Source organism: Thamnophis sirtalis, unplaced genomic scaffold (genome assembly GCF_051295495.1).
Source record: "Thamnophis sirtalis isolate CommonGarterSnake01/CBP01778 unplaced genomic scaffold, rThaSir2_p1.2 scaffold_5, whole genome shotgun sequence".
NCBI classification, from domain to species: domain Eukaryota; kingdom Metazoa; phylum Chordata; class Lepidosauria; order Squamata; family Natricidae; genus Thamnophis; species Thamnophis sirtalis.
This window is the reverse complement of record NW_028261385.1, coordinates 109,594,285-109,609,907: the sequence shown is the minus strand read 5'-3', so window position 1 is coordinate 109,609,907 and position 15,623 is coordinate 109,594,285. Positions and strand designations below refer to the sequence as shown.

At 42.9% G+C, this 15,623-nt stretch overlaps 1 protein-coding gene across 3 annotated transcripts in view; it reads left to right on the top strand.

Annotated features, from left to right (window-relative positions):
- LOC148045545 (CST complex subunit CTC1-like) overlaps positions 1-15,623 on the top strand; it is a 36,268-nt gene that overhangs the window by 15,613 nt on the left and 5,032 nt on the right. For all 3 annotated transcript variants that reach the window (XR_015696783.1, XM_087716519.1, XM_087716518.1), the window contains exons 10-15: positions 7,232-7,355; positions 10,885-10,996; positions 11,581-12,040; positions 12,655-12,744; positions 12,929-13,054; positions 13,245-13,309. Coding sequence is in view for 2 of the 3 variants with exons in the window: in XM_087716519.1 (XP_087572645.1) it covers positions 7,232-7,355; positions 10,885-10,996; positions 11,581-12,040; positions 12,655-12,744; positions 12,929-13,054; positions 13,245-13,309 (977 nt within the window). In the remaining variant the exon portion in view is untranslated. The remainder of the gene's footprint in view (positions 1-7,231; positions 7,356-10,884; positions 10,997-11,580; positions 12,041-12,654; positions 12,745-12,928; positions 13,055-13,244; positions 13,310-15,623) is intronic.

Below are 15,623 nucleotides of genomic sequence, written 5' to 3'. Positions count from 1 at the left end.
GGCTGACTCACCCCCTAGAGCCCGGGGATCTTCTGGGGGGGGGGGTGTTTCCATGCTCCCCCATCACCCCTGAGCACACTGCGGCCCAGAGAGGGGATCCTTTCAGCAGGCCTGTTTCTGGACTGGGCCGATTTAGGCTGGCTCCTCAATCTGTTGAGGCAGAGCCGGTTTTAGGGCCTCCCACTCTTTCCCCAGCATTTCCTGAGCTTCCAGAGAGGTTTCAGCAGATTATTGCCCAGCTCTCCCTCTACAGCTAGTGAGGATTCTTTGTTAGATGAAGGGGATCAGAAGGAGGTTGGTTTCTATGATGATGAAGAACCTGTTCCGGAGACTTCTGTGTTCACTGGTTTATTTCCCCCCTCCCAATTTGGTTCCCTTCTTTGCAAGGCTAAGGCCATTGCGGATTTGGAGGTGGCTCCCGCTGCTGGGGGCACTCTGACTACGCTGGCTACCCTGGCTCCAGGCACAAAAAGGGGCCATTCCACAAGCCCCCAGTAGGAAAGGAGGAGATCCCTACTCCCCCTATGTTCATGGGGGTTCTCAAGTCCCAGTGGGCGAAGCCCCCGGCCTTTCCTACCCCAGGCGGCAACGATTGCCGGTTTTATAACCTTGATCCTAGTTTTTCTCAGGCTTTACAGATTCTGACAGTGGACCCACATGTGGCGGCTTTGGCATCCTCCTCTCTGGTGGTGACCCATCAGGCGGCTGCCTGGGCCATCAAGACAGCCACTTCAGCGTCCTTTATGTCCAGGGCCTCTCTCCTCTGGCTTATACAGATTTCTGCTAAGCTTCCAGCAGGGGACACTAAATTGAGGCAGGAGTTTAATAAGGTTTTAGCGGCAGCAGAATACACTGCAGATGCCACCTTCAACTCTGCCAAGTTCGCTTCTTGGGTTCTGGCTTCTAATGTCACCACCAGGCGGCTCTTGTGGCTTCGTCACTGGAACGCAGACATGAGGTCCAAGTGGAAATTGGCCTCCGCCCCCTTTAAGGGAGGGAAACTTTTCGGGGAAGCCCTAGAACCTGTCCTAGTCGAAAACAAGGACAAAAAGAAAGTTATGCCGTCTGTCACTAAAAAGACAGAGCGCAAAGGTTCTGGTTATTTCAGGAAGCAATCCTTTCGTGCCTCAGAACCATCCACTAGCACCGGTCAGTACCACCGTCCATACAATCAGGGACAGGACCGGTCACAGGACCATCAGCCCTTTCGGGACAGGTACGGGCAACAACCCTTCTCCAAGTGGTCTTTTTGTGGCGGATTAGGCTCCAAGACTTTCCGTCACTATAAGTGACAGCCAGCTGATGGCTCCCATCGGAGGGCGCCTGCAACTATTTCAGGCCTGATGGGAGGAAACAATGTCAGACCAGTGGGTTCTTCAGATAATCTGTCTGGGTCTGACCCTAGACTTCATTTTCTCCCCCCTCGCCACTTCATCTGCTGTCCCACCTCCTCCTCCCCAGCCAAGTGGTCCCTAATGGAGCAAGATATCCAGCACCTTCGGAAGATAAGGGCAATAGAACCAAGACCAGCAGGTCAAGAAGGGTCAGGTTTTTACTCAATCCTGTTCCTAGTTCCAAAGAACTCAGGGTGGAGGAGGATATCTAAAAAGATTGAAGTACCATCTAGCGTACAAACACTTCAAAATGCAGTATTTCCAGTCAATCTTGAGCTGCATCAGGCCAGGGGATCTACTAACATTAATAGATCTCAGAGAAGCATATCTTCACATCCCTGTTCGCAAAGCCCATTGTAGGTTCCTGAGATTCTACCATGCAGGAACGCACTATCTAGGGCCCTGCCGTTTGGCCTGTCATCGGCCCCCAGAACATTTATAAAGATCCTGGCAGCTGTGGTGGTGTCCCTGAGGTCGCGTCCAGTGAGACTTCAAGCATACCTCGATGACATCATCATACAATCTCCGTCCCGCCAGCAAGCGGTCAGAGACCTCCAGATAAACCATGAGAGTCCTGGTTCTCAATCAACATGGACAAAAACCACCACCAGGTTGCTTTATCTCGGTGCCATCATAGACACTGTAAGTTGCCAAGTCGTTCTGTTGTGACTCAGAAGAAACCTCCTGTGAGTTGTTTCGGGATGCAGGGCTGACCGACTCACAGGAGAGGATAAGCAGTTGTGGCTCGTTAGGATCTCCTTCGGACAAAAGATGATGGTGCCACGCCTTAGTTGCAGTTCGTTCCGTTCCTGTTCTAGTCAATTCTCTGTTTGTTTGCAATCATCGAGAAAAAGCACTTGGATAAGTGATTTGATTTATATAAACCTGTTTTGCTGTAGTTTACTTTTGCCAGAGAATTTATCTGTGTTTATTTTGGGCTCACAGCCAGCAAGAGCCGGGACTGATAAAAACATTCCTTTGCAAGCTTTGTTTGGCTTTCGTTTCTGAACGAACAAGGTGGGGTTAGAACATCTATCTATCTCAGGAGCGGATCTCCAGCCTCATGGCTGATTCTTCAGGTGAGGCTCCTTTTGAGCCAATTCGTACCTGTGATCTGAAGCACCTACCCTTCAAGGCAGTATTCCTGACCGCAATCACCTCTGCACATAGGATTTCGGAGATGGTGGCCTTGTCAGTCAGGGAGGACTTGTGCGTCATACATCCAGACAGGCTCATTCTTCGCTTGGATCCTTCTTTTCCTCCGAAGGTCAAATCTTGGTTTCATCAGAGCAAGGAAGTCATCCTTCCGGACTTTTGTCCACACCCATGGCATCCTACAGAACGCTGATGGCACAAGCTGGATGTACGTCAAACCATTTGCAAATATATCAAGCGCGCCGCAGCATTCAGGCGATCGGAATCACTTTTCATTTCCTTTCAACCTGCTACCATGGGGCACAAAGTCACCTCCACCACCATCGGCTGATGGTTGCGTGCTTGCATCACCCTTGCCTATCAGCTCCCGTCTAAACAAGTACCACGACGTATCACAGCCCACTCTACAAGGAGCACCGTGTCCACAGGAGCCTAGGCGACACAAGCGCTCATAGAAGAGAAAAGAACTGCAGATTTGGGTTTCACCATCCCAGTTTGTCCGTGCTTACAAATTGGACAAGTTTGCATCAGTGGAAGCAGCCTTTGGGAGACGAGTTCTTCAGGGTATTCATTCTGCTGGGGAGACCATTGAATCAGGTTCGTCCCGTCCTAGCGACATTTAGCTTGGGTATGTCCCATGCGTGGACTCTCCAAGCAGCATACAGGGAAATGACCATTGGGTTACCTGAAGGGTCCTTTTCTGTATGCTGCAAAGAGAGTCCAACCCCGCCCTAGGGTCTCTCTCTCTCTCACACAGCTTCCGTGATGTGGATTGTGACTTTATTACCGGACTTGACTTTACAATCTATCTTGACTTGAACTAAGATCAGCCTCAATGGAACCACATTTGAACAGTGTTACAGGTCCACGCCTTCATCGAAAAATCTGAAGAACCGGAAGAGGAGGCGTGGCTAAAGATCTTTCAATTCAGTCCAGGGCAGTCAGACAGAATTTAACCCACGCTTGGACTCTCCTCGCAGCGTGCAGAATAAGACCCTTGAGGTAAGCCAATGGTCATTTCCCTGTGCATGAGCTGGTCTCGCTGCTGCTGAGGAAGCCCTCGAAGCTGTTTACAGTTGCAGGAGGGGGCTCCAAGCCGTGCTCTATGGGATGCTGAGGGCTGCGACTCCCATCTTCCATCGGGGGGGGGGAGTCGCTAGAGTGATCGGAGACTTGTGGAGGAGTGAGCTAGTTGCAGCTCGCTCTGGCATCGGGTTGCATGGTCAGCGGTTGCCATTTTGGAAGAGCATCGATCAGCGGCCACTTTGAGGAACGCACGTGGCCGGAACGCGAGAATCGGTGCTTAGTTAAACAGCAAGGCCATATGGCATCTGCTGGACATCCAAGTGATGGAGCTGGTTCTTGAGGGAGAGAAGGAATTGGGGTTTTATTCAAACCTGTTTGTTGTTCCTAAAGTTCAGGGGGGTTGCAATCCTGGACCTAAAGCTGTTATATTCTAGACTGTTCTATCATAAATTCAAAATGGCATCCCTCAAATCCATCCTGGAGGGGATTAGGCAGGAGGATTTCATGGCATCCATTGACCTCACAGAGGCATACCTCCATATCATAATTGTCCCAGATCACCGCAAGTTCCTCAGGTTTTCATACAGGGGGGTCCACTATCAATACAGGGCCCTCCCCTTTGGTTTGGCATCAGCCCTCAGGACCTTCACCAAGGTTCTGGCTGTGGTAGTGGGTCACCTCCGTTCCAGTCCAGTCCAGTTGCAGTGCTACTTTGATGACATTCTGGTGCAAGCCACGACTGCAGATCAGGCTAAGGGAAATCTGGGTCGCACAATTAACACCTTGTAGACCCTGGGGTTCTTGATCAACTTCAAGAAAAGTCACCTGGTTCCCACCACTAGACTCCAGCATTTAGGGATCATTATCGATACTGTGGAGTGTGAGGTGTTTCTATCATAGGAGCGCAGAGACAGTATAGTGGGATTGATTAAAGAAATTCGCAAGGCACGTTCTGTTCCCGTAGTTCTTCTCTTTCGGCTTCTGGGCAAGTTCATTTTGTGCATTGAGATAGTGCCATGGGCATGCCTGCATGCCAGGGAACTGCAGTGGTTGCTGCTACCACACTAGAGGGACGGGACAAGCGACGGCCTCTTCAAGATTCTCATGCCACCTCAGGTGTTTCTATCATTTCCGTTGATGGATGTCCCCAGCTCTGGCCAAGGGTTCCCTCTTCAGGGAACCAGACAAGTTGGTCCTGAGGATGGACGCAAGTCTTTTCAGTTGGGGGGCACACCTAGAAGCCCAGTTAGTTCAAGGCCGGTGGACGCCCTCAGATCTATAAAAGAACATCAACTGGCTGGAGCTCAGAGCAGTACACCTGGTACTCCTCCACTTCAAGGGGACAGTTAAAGGTCAAAGGTCCTGACAGGCAATGTTGCTGCCAATGCCCATGTAAACAAACAAGGGGGCACTCACTCGTTGCTGTGAGACGAAGCAGTGAGGCTGGGAAACTGGGCAGAAAGGAATCTTCTGTCGATTCGAGCATAACATATTTCCGGGGTGGAAAACCAGCAGGCAGATTGGCTCAGCAGGGAAACGGTGGACCATAGGGAGTTGCAGCTACATCCCAGCATTTTCAAGCAAATTTGTTGGACCTCTTCACCACCCTGTAGAACGCCCAGGTCTCTAACTTGATTTCATGGTTCCTAGCTCAAGGGGCAGTGGACGTCGATGCCTTGCATTGCAGATTGCCAATGGGCCTCCTTTACGCCTTTCCCCCTCTTCCCCTCCTTTCAGGGGTTCTGAGGAAGTTAGTGTTAGAGAGGGCAGAGGTGATTCTGGTTGACTTCAGCACCAGGTGCTGGAATTTCTCCAGGATGGCCTGGAGAAGGGTCTAGCCCACAATACCATCAGGAGGCAGGTCTCGGCCTTAGCTACAGTCCTCGAGGGAGGGGGCTCTCGATCCCTGTCTCAGCATCCGGTCAAAGAGGTTCCTCAGAGGGGTAGCTAATCTCCAGCCCCCTGTGGTTCACCGGTTTCCCACATGGGACCTTCCCATGGTGCTCCAGGCACTGACTGAGGCCCCTTTAGAGCCTCTGAGGGAGGTGAGCCTTCAGTTCCCGACCCTCAAGGTGGTGTTCTGGTGGTGATTAACTCTGCCAGGTGTGTATCCGAGATCAATGCATTGTCATCGAGGGTGGATGTGTGCACTTTTTACAACAACAGGGTCGTTCTCAGGCTTGACCCTTCTTTCCTGCCCAAGGTTAATTCTCCTTTACATAGGGCTTAGGAGATGGTGCTTCCGGACTTCTGTCTGGAGCCTTCCAGGGAAAGGGAACGGTCCTGGCGTCGCCTGGACGTGAGAAGGGCACTGTGTATCTACCTGAAACGCACCTCTGCCTTCAGGAGATCGGAGGCACTCTTCGTCTCCTTCCAGCCCTCTATCAAGGGGCAAAGGTGACACCTGCCACCATTGGCAGATGGATTGGCTAGCCATCTCTAGGGCATATGAGGCGTGCAGGCTTCCGATGCCCGGCTGACATCACTGCACACTTCACCAGGAGTGCAGCCACATCTGCAGCCTGGTCTACCCAGGCTCCCATAGAGGATATCTGGAGGGCTTCACCCTCACCTTTCATCAGGCATTACCGGCTGGATGCTTCTGCGGAGGCATCCTTTGGTAGGAGGGTACTGCAGGGAGTGCTGGACAGTCGGGGGGCTCAGGGAATGATTCAATGTCTATGGGAGGGAATCAATGATTTCCTCCCATGAACATCTAGTTTAGGTATGTCCCATCAATGACTCCTCCCACAGGTCACTTTGGAGACTGTCAGTTGGTCTTATCTGAACTCAAAGGACCTGTGGGATAAGTCACTTCCCACCCATGTAGTGCGCTAGCTAGCGCCTAGGGTCCTGAGCCAGGTTATTGGTTTTTGGTCAGTCCGGGACTGTGTGTGTGTTGCTGTTGTCTTTCCTATACCCTTCCTTCACTGGTTCTTCTTTGGGACGTTGATCTTTGATTAAACTGGAGAGCCAGGAAGAGGAAGTAGAGCGGAGTGGCCTCAAATTTAACCTCTGTCTGGGCAGATTGGATGTGAGAATACCCATCAGTGACTCATCCCACAGGACCTTTGAGACATGCAGTTCAGGTAAGGCCAACTGACATTCCATTTGATTGAAGTGATAGGGTCTTTTACTAAGGATCAGTGGTTGCAAACAAAGCAGGCTAGAACTAAAGTTCCTGCACAAAAGATTGCAAAATTTTCCCCTTCTTCCCAGCCCTTCTTCCTTGACCAATTCATCTTTCACCAATGGTGTGCCCATAGGTGTTTTGGGAACCACTTGGATGTTTGGTGCAATTCACATTCTTTTCTCAGGCTCTATGTCCTTGAAGCCTGGAACAAGATGGTACTCACCACTCGTGGTTTCTGTCAAGTCTGTCATCCACTCTCCCTTTTGATCACCTCACATGGCAATTGCATATTTCTCTTCCCCCTCCCCCTCCAATGACTGATGGCAGAATGCCAATGAAGCATCAAGCTGAAGATGGCAGATCTGACACTAGTTCTCTGGTACTGTAAAAAGTGTCATTATTCAGATACTCATAGAAAATAGGCAAAAGAGTATTATAAGCATGTAACATAATTAGTGAATAATTTTGTTCTTTTCCTCTTAATGGCTAATAATCACCTTTTATTTTTGGGGTGGGAGGATAGCTGTTGCTTGGAGTGCTGGAATATTCCAATAATGGTTCCCTCCAATTACGTGACAGAAGTAATAGTCTTCCTTGTATAATATTCCACAAGGATTGTAGACCACTCACTGACACATCACTAATAGGTATGTTCAGTATTTATTTCACTTTTATCTATAATTCGTGGGAAATATAAAATAATGGCCACTTAATATTAATAGCAACTATATTTTGAGATTCTACAGAATATTAGAGTAGAAACTCTACTTTGTACAGTTCTTGTACAAATTAAAGATAGTATCCATCATTGGTTACAAATAACAGAATTTTGAAAGAAATGCTGCACTATTGCTATAGAAAATGAATCTTCCCATCAAGTTGACTGTCTGGTAGTCCAACGGCCCCAACCTTTTGAGCTCCAGGGACCGGTTCCAGAGAGAAAGGTTTCTCCATGGACTGGAGGGGGTGGGGTTTTGTGGGCTGCCTCCATGCCATGGATGGAGCTTCTCTTGTTTGCACAATCCAGTTGCTGGCATGCTGCAGTTCATGAGCGGGGGGTTGGGGACCCCTGTGGTGGTCCATGCAATTTTAGCTGACAATCTTATTTTTTTTATTCCTATTTAGTTATTTGAGTGATATGTTTATGTAGCTGGAAAAGAGGAAAGTATCAGAAGACTTGAGGAAATACAAGTTTGCAGAAGTGTAGACAATTGTTTAAAGGAAACAATTTTAACTAGCTCTTCCATAAATAAAATGAAAGTATTCTCTTTTTATTTTGAGATGATTTTAGAGAAAAAGAGAGTTCTCTTGTGATCTAGGGACCTATACAAGCCTGAGATTTTATTTAAAGACTTTTTAAAGATAAATTTTACTTGACAGTTGAAAGTCTCTCATGGTGTATATACATAAAAAATTTACCAGCTTTTTAATTTTGATGCCCAACCATCAGCAGAGTGAAAATAGTTCTTCTGCAAGCAGTGTGCTATTTGCACAGCATGCTTATATGGAAGTGAAAGTAGCTGCTTCTAAACACTGATGGAAAGAGATACAGAGGAAGTTATTTGGGCAATTGCACCAACAGCATGTGTAGAAGAGAAGTTTCAAATCATTGCTGAACTTCAGGGTTGTGGGAGACCACTCTGCACTTTTCATTTCTGGCTGAATCCAAAAACAAGATGCAGAGCACAAATGGCCCTAACAGTTAACTCAGTATAGCACTTGTTTTACTACAAATGCTAAAATTCTGTATCACATTGTTGATATGAAGCATTGCTGATATTTCCTTAAATCCAGCATTTCAAGGAAAGATATTCTCCAATAGTACAAAATGAATATTTTATTCTGATGAAGTTGGCTTGTTTTCTCTAATCAAAACAAAAGATGCTTCTAATACATATGCTCACTAGCCAGAAACAATCCCAAACCTATTACAATGAGCCATGGTGGTGCAGTGGCTAGAGTGCAGTACTGCAGGCTACTTCTGCTGCTGTGTTCCTGCAGTTTGACAGTTCAAATCTAAAACAGGCTCAAGGTTGATTCAGACTTCAATCTTTCCAAGATGGATAAAATCTTGGATTGTTGGGGACTCTAAACCGCTTAGAGAGGGCTGTAAAGCACTGGGAAGCGGTATATAAGTCTTACTGCTATTGCTACACTAGGGACATGACAACACTGGCCTTTTTCTCCTTTCCTTTTATTGGCATTAGCTAACAATAGCATAAATTAAAGATAAATGCTGATGATGAAGGATCTAAAAATCTTCCCCCTTTAGAATCAGTGGTGAATTATATACAACAGTGTAGTTCAATATCAGGATAAGAATCAGATGATGAAATTAACCTATTTGAAGAGCAAAAACATCTAAAACAGTAATGTTAATGTTTAATGTTAATATTAAACCAGTGAAGTACTTGGAAATTTACTGAAATAGAATAAAATATGTATTCAAAAATCTTTGCCAATCTGGAAAAATATAACAGCTGATATTTTAAGATGGAGAAAGTCAAGCCTATCTTGGTTAGAAAGAATTTTGGTAGTAAAAGGAGGTTCCTACAAAAGTTTTAATTATTTATTTGAAATTATTCTAACTAATATTGGGATATTGATGAGTGACAAAGATAAATAATCAACTTTATGTGCTGAAATTAAAATCCTAGGATCAAACTCAATTCTGAAAGATACATTTAATTTAATTTATTTGATTTGATATTACCACCCACTTCAAAAAAAAACAACTATTGTGGCTTAGAAAATCCACAAAATGTAAAACATTTAAAACTATTGAAACATAGTCCTGACTAAAACAATTAGAATGAGACACAGTAGAAAAATTAGAATCACACAAAGTAGAAAAATACAAAAGGTCCACCAATAGATCATACCCACATTAACTCTGGATAGGCAGAAATAATAGGAGGTAGGCATTTCTTCAGATAATCATGCCCTATGCCATGAAGGACTTTAAAGGTAACAACCAGCATCTTGAGTTCCGCTTGGAAACCTACTGGCAGAATATACTGGTTATGTTAAATTATACTATCAAGCTAGCTGTATGATCTGAAATACAGATTGTATTGTATCACCATATGATTGGGCTACAATGAAAGGAGCAGGACTCTCAGCATAAATATTTCTGGTGTGACATACGTAGAATTGTTTCTATGGCATAAAAATCCCATTCAATTATAAATAGCCTATTAAAAGTATGGGGAAATTTAACATTTATTAAAAATAAGATCGTTTAAGATTTTTTCCTTAAAATGGTCAGAAATATTTTAATTGGCTTCAATATCTTTAAACAGTGTAGTTCAGAAATAAATACATAAAGTGATGTTTTAAATAAATTTGAACAAATTTGAAACACTTGTGACACAATACATTTGCTAGTTTAGGTGCAAGTTGTTCCTGAAATAGGATGTATTTTTCAGCCACATCTATCATAGCGATAGAGAAGTAAGGAAAATATTAGAGAAAGGAAGTGCTGCGCATTATCTTGAGAAAGTTGGAATATAAATTTGATAAATAACCCTTGACTGTTTGGATCTGAAGTTCAGTGAAGTGTTCATCCTTTCTAATATGGATGATGACTCTTCTATCCTCCAACTCATCATTTATTTTAAATGAGAATCTTTATACTCATCCTTTATACCATTCTGTCCTTTAGAAAACAGATGTCTGACTTGCAGAGCTTATAATAGTGTGTATTAAAGAAATAGCAAGAAAAGTCATAAGTAAATTATTCATTATTTGCGAGGAACAAACTATTTTTCTTCTTTTTTACCTTAGCAAAGGTGCCTATGATCAATTCTAGTTTCAGGTGTAATCAGAGAAAAATAAGGAATTGAAGCTTAGTATCTCATTATACCTAAAGCTAGAATTGGTCAGAGGCACCTATTAAGTGCCAAACAAATCCGGAGATCCAGATGGCTAAGGGAAATTAGAGGATATAAGAGTAGGAGGAATTCAACGTGGACTGGGCTTAGATCTCTTGTGGGCATGAAGGAACTCATGACGAATGATGCATTTGACCCCTCCCTTGGGGTAAACCTGATCATGTCCTATATCCCTTTTGTTAAGGTGGGTCTTGAGGAGAAATTGTTTCTTCTGCTTTCTCTGCTATGTTTTGTATAGTGGTCAACTTTGCTTATTAACTGATTTCATTTTTTTCAACTATAGGGTGCCTCCTCCAGGTGAATATTTTTCAGCTTATTACAGAGCAATTTCCTCAAAATGACTTTTCTTCTTCACAACAGCCAATTACAGCCAATCATATAAAGAAAAAGAAAAGGCAAGTATCCATTTGTTTAAACTTACAAAGTTTAAGAACAGCAGACTCATAGAACAAGTCAAAGATGCAGATGAAAAAGCCAAATGTAAAATATTATTTTAGAAGTATGAAGAAGTCTAATATGAAAATGTACTATGACTCATGTTTAGAATTTTGAATATTTTCCTTTATTCTGATTTTCTCTTGATTAAAATAAAAGTTCCATACCAGTTATTCTCTATGTTTGGAGTTTGGTGTAGTAATGTGACATTGCATCTTATGAATGTATCTCTTAACACCAAAGTTCCATTTTCAACCAGATCTCCATCTGACGAACTTCCACCCATTCTGTTTCTCTAACTTTTTAATGAAAGTAGTATTAGATTCATAACTCTGGTTTTCTAGTCTGGTCTACCTTGAAGGGCCAACACATTGCAGGTGCTTTACAGTAGAACTGAGAATGAAAATGGAGGAGTGACCCATTATAGGAAACACTTTGTCCATTCGAGAAAAATCATTATAATCAGTGTCCTAATTCTGCAGTTTGTGTTTCTTTCTCCCTATAACATCTCTAGAGCTGCACCTTTCTGCTCTTCTCTTTTCAGACTTTATGCACAGTTTTATTTTGAAGATGTGAAAGTTCTTCATATTCCTGAAAAGAGAGCCAAAAAAGGTCATCCTATCTATCAACAGACAACCTGTGATGTTAAAGACTGTGGAAGTTCAACAACTGATCTGAGACCCTCAGTAAGGAAAGCTAAAAGGAAAGGAGAGGAAATAGAAGAACCAAATACCAGGGAACCAGAACATTTCAGGAACAGTACTGAAAAGATCACCTGTGTATCTCGTCTGTTTTTGCTGATTCAAAAGGAAGGACTTGCATGGCGCAACTACCTCCATAGTTCAGAAAGCATGTCTGAAAATGGGCAGACAATGCAACTCTGCTTTCAGGCCACAGTTTTATGGATAGGCAAACCTAAGCTATGCCACAGTCTTGAAGAAAGTGAAGAACAGGAGGAGCTCAAGATTATTGATTTTGAAGACACCAGCAAAGCCCAGCAGAAAGTAAGGGTAAAGCAAAGTGGAGAAATGGCACATGATTGCATTCATTGAGAATGTTGCATTACTATTGTTCTTCCATAATCATAATTGTGTAATGTGTAGTTATCATCAGTTCATGAGATCCAGAACAAACTGAATGACATCAATTCATGCTTTTTCTTTTATACTTATTAATTAGCTCAAGATCAGACTATCTTCAGTCAGATCTATTAATCTCCTCTTGCTCTTAGTTCCGGAAATGTATAATAGTTTACCTTCTTTATCATTTTTTAAATTATCTGTTTTAAGTCATATATTGTGGTTGTCCTTAAATGGACCCATGGACATTGTCCTTTGCTGCTTGTCATAGTTTCACAAAAGGTGTTTTAGTTGCCTTTGTTGTGTCCATACAGCATTCCCTACAAATAGTAAAGATAGTCCCAATCAGTTTTGGCACAATTTGGCTGCTATAACACAAGCCCAGTTTTACCCCCAAGACTGTACATGCTGTTCTACGCAAGCTAGGAACTCTAGAACTTAATCTTGCCAAACAGCATACTTTGGCTTATATCACCACCAACACTCTTATGGTAAAATTTGGGTTTCTTTTGTTCTGAACTTCTCAAATTATTCTTCAGGTATTGTTACTGTTTCTGAAGAACTCTCTGCACTGGTTCCCATTTCTACATGTTGACCATTTGTACCAGCTCATTCTACCTCAGTGCACGGTAAGACTAAAAGAAACTAAAATTTATTGTTGGACTTTTGCTGATTTATTCAGAAAGAATAAAAATCAGTGATTGGGCCTTCTAGTCCAATTTTTTGTCTTACAAATTTCAAGATTCCTTGTAGTGGAGGTGTCTGAATACTGTTTGATTCTATAGTAAGTCACAGTTCACTATGTTTTTTCAGGATTTGGATATTTTTGATAAAAAGTGCTCCTCACTGGCTCCAGGAAACAAATCAAACATGAGCTGTTCCTTTTTTCTGCCCTTCCCCGATGGGGCCTATGTGCATCATGTGAGACAAATTTCTCAGGTAAGTTAATTTGTTACTTCTGAGTTTCTACCAGTCGTTTCTATTATGATTTAGGAAGGAAATGAACTAAAAGGCTAATACATAGAGTCCTATGAATGAGTAGAAGTGAACAATTGTAATGACAGTACAGTAGGTTCACGATGTGAAGGGGCAGAGCAGTGAATGAATATATTTATTTTTTCTTTTTCAGCCCATGTCAGACATGTTAAAAAGGGAACAAAAAATGTTCTCCATTGCAGAAATACTCAATTTGAGGTAAAATGTATTTTCTTTTTCTTTACTGAGAGATTTACTGTGGAAATTGTAATTATGGTCTTTAAGGAAATGAAATGGCATACAGGTATCCATTGCTCTACTTTTTAAAAAAATCATATTCTTCTGGTCTGCATTGTTATCTTGGCTAACAATACAATATAAACTAATTTTGAAGCACAAGGTAGAAAAGAGTTGGAGAGGCATATCCAGGCTGCTTGTTCACACTAAACCTAGTTTGCTTTAAAGCAAATTTTTTCTTTCTTTTTGAGTGCATAAAATCATAATTTAAGATTTAGCTATCATTTACAGCTAGGATATAATGGGATTCTTGTGTATTCTGACAGACAAATGAAGTCTTTGCAAAGACTACAACTAAAACACTCGGCTAAAAATAAGCAAACCCAAATTAAGTGCTAGCCTACTCCCAGCCATTTTCCCTTTCTTTTTATTGTTTCGGCTGGAAGGAGAGAAGACTCTTTGAATGCGTGCATACATGCACATGTTTTCATGTGAGTGTGATCTGTGTATAGGAGAGAATATGCACCCAGAGAAGAATCAGTTCACTAAATGGGTTTTCTTATTTTACAGGGAATTAATTTTTCCCTGTGTTTTTTGCACTATAAGAGGCACTGGACCATAAGATGCACATTAGCTTTAGAGGAGGAAAAGAAGAAGAAAAAAATCTGGCTCTGCCTCCCAGCATCCATCCAGTATTCATCTGGCTAGTGTCCTAGTCAGCTTCAGCATGTTATCACAGCCCCAGTACGTGGCTTGTCAGGGCTCCACTCCGTTGCACCCACCACCGGTCAACAGAGCTGAGCTGCTGCTAGCAGGAAACATTAGAGTCTTTGCTACTGAGCAGCTGATTGGCAGTTGGATCGGCCTCCTGCCGCCGCCAATCGCCACTGATTGCTGCTGCCACTTACGGCCACCACTGCCATTCAGCAGCAACAAATGGCAAAGACAGGAATGGCGAGCAGCGGCCAGTGATTGGTGGCAGCGGGAGGCCGATCAATCAGCTGCTTGGTAGTGAAGGCTCCAGTAGTCCACTGTTGTGGTGGCAGTTCAGCTCAGTTGACCAGTGGTGTTGAGCCACCTCAAACAACTGATTGGTGGTATTCTGGGAGGCCGATCCAACCGCCAATTGGCAGCGAAGGCTCCAGTGTTCCCCAGTGGTGGCGAATGGCGGTGGTGATACCAACCCTCTTCCCCCGCCACAATATTTGCTTTATGAGATGCACAGACATTTTCCACTTTTTTGGGGGGGGGGGGAGTGTGTCTTAGTGCAAAAAATATGGTAGTTTTTAAGTTACTATTTCTTGGGTCCTGTCTTGGTGTGTGGCTTCAAACGCATATATAAACATGCATATACATATGACATACAAAATATATTGGATAAGGAAATAGTATCTCCAGGATGGGTTTCCATTTAAGTAGGCATTTCATCTGCATTTACTATGGCTTTCTTTACAGGAGGCTTGAATTTGTGCTCCTTTCAGGAAAAAAAAACTGTTTCTGTTTAGAATCTTCAAAGTTCCAGATAGTTTTGCTAACAGTATTTAAAAATCTACTTTTTTAATGAACATGTCTAATTATTGAGGCTGTTTTCGGAGGCTGTGTTGTGTCTGGTAACAATTGAGTTCTGCTTGCTGGGAAGAGAGTAGGCATTTTCACTGTGTATTTCTGGATTTTGCCATTGGCTGCTGAGGGATCTCTTACTAATGAGTTGATTCCAGAAATTGCTGCAGCTCTTCCTTTTAAAACATAGTTTTGCAATAGAAATGATGAAAATGATTTTAAATGTACGGGCACAATTCAAAGTGATGATGATCCTGATTGCTTAATGTTAACTTACTGGAAGACTATAGAATGAACTTAGTTTTAAGAACTTTAGGAGAACTCTTTCTCTCTGTTCCATGACTATCAAGTAAACATTTGGCAGGCAAAGTCACTTTTCTTCAGATAGTGTTAGTATTTAAGAAGCCAAAATTTAGCACTTCTAGAGTGAATGAATGAGATTGGCAGCAAATTTAAATTTAAATAATTGATATATTAACCGCATCTGTTCTTTTTTCAGTGTTTAAAACACTGAATGTAGACAGTACCTTGAAAAATCTTTTAAATTTGTTGTTGAGCTGAATTTTAATTTAGAAGATGCTTGTATCTTACTGATTTTATTTGTTATTTTTAATCTAGGGTTAGTGTTTTTAATCTAGAGTTATGTTTAAAACTATAGTTTAAACTGACCAGATTACCTTAATCTCTGTTTTGGATGAAAAGCAGGAAATGTGGTAAATTAAATGTTCCCTCATCA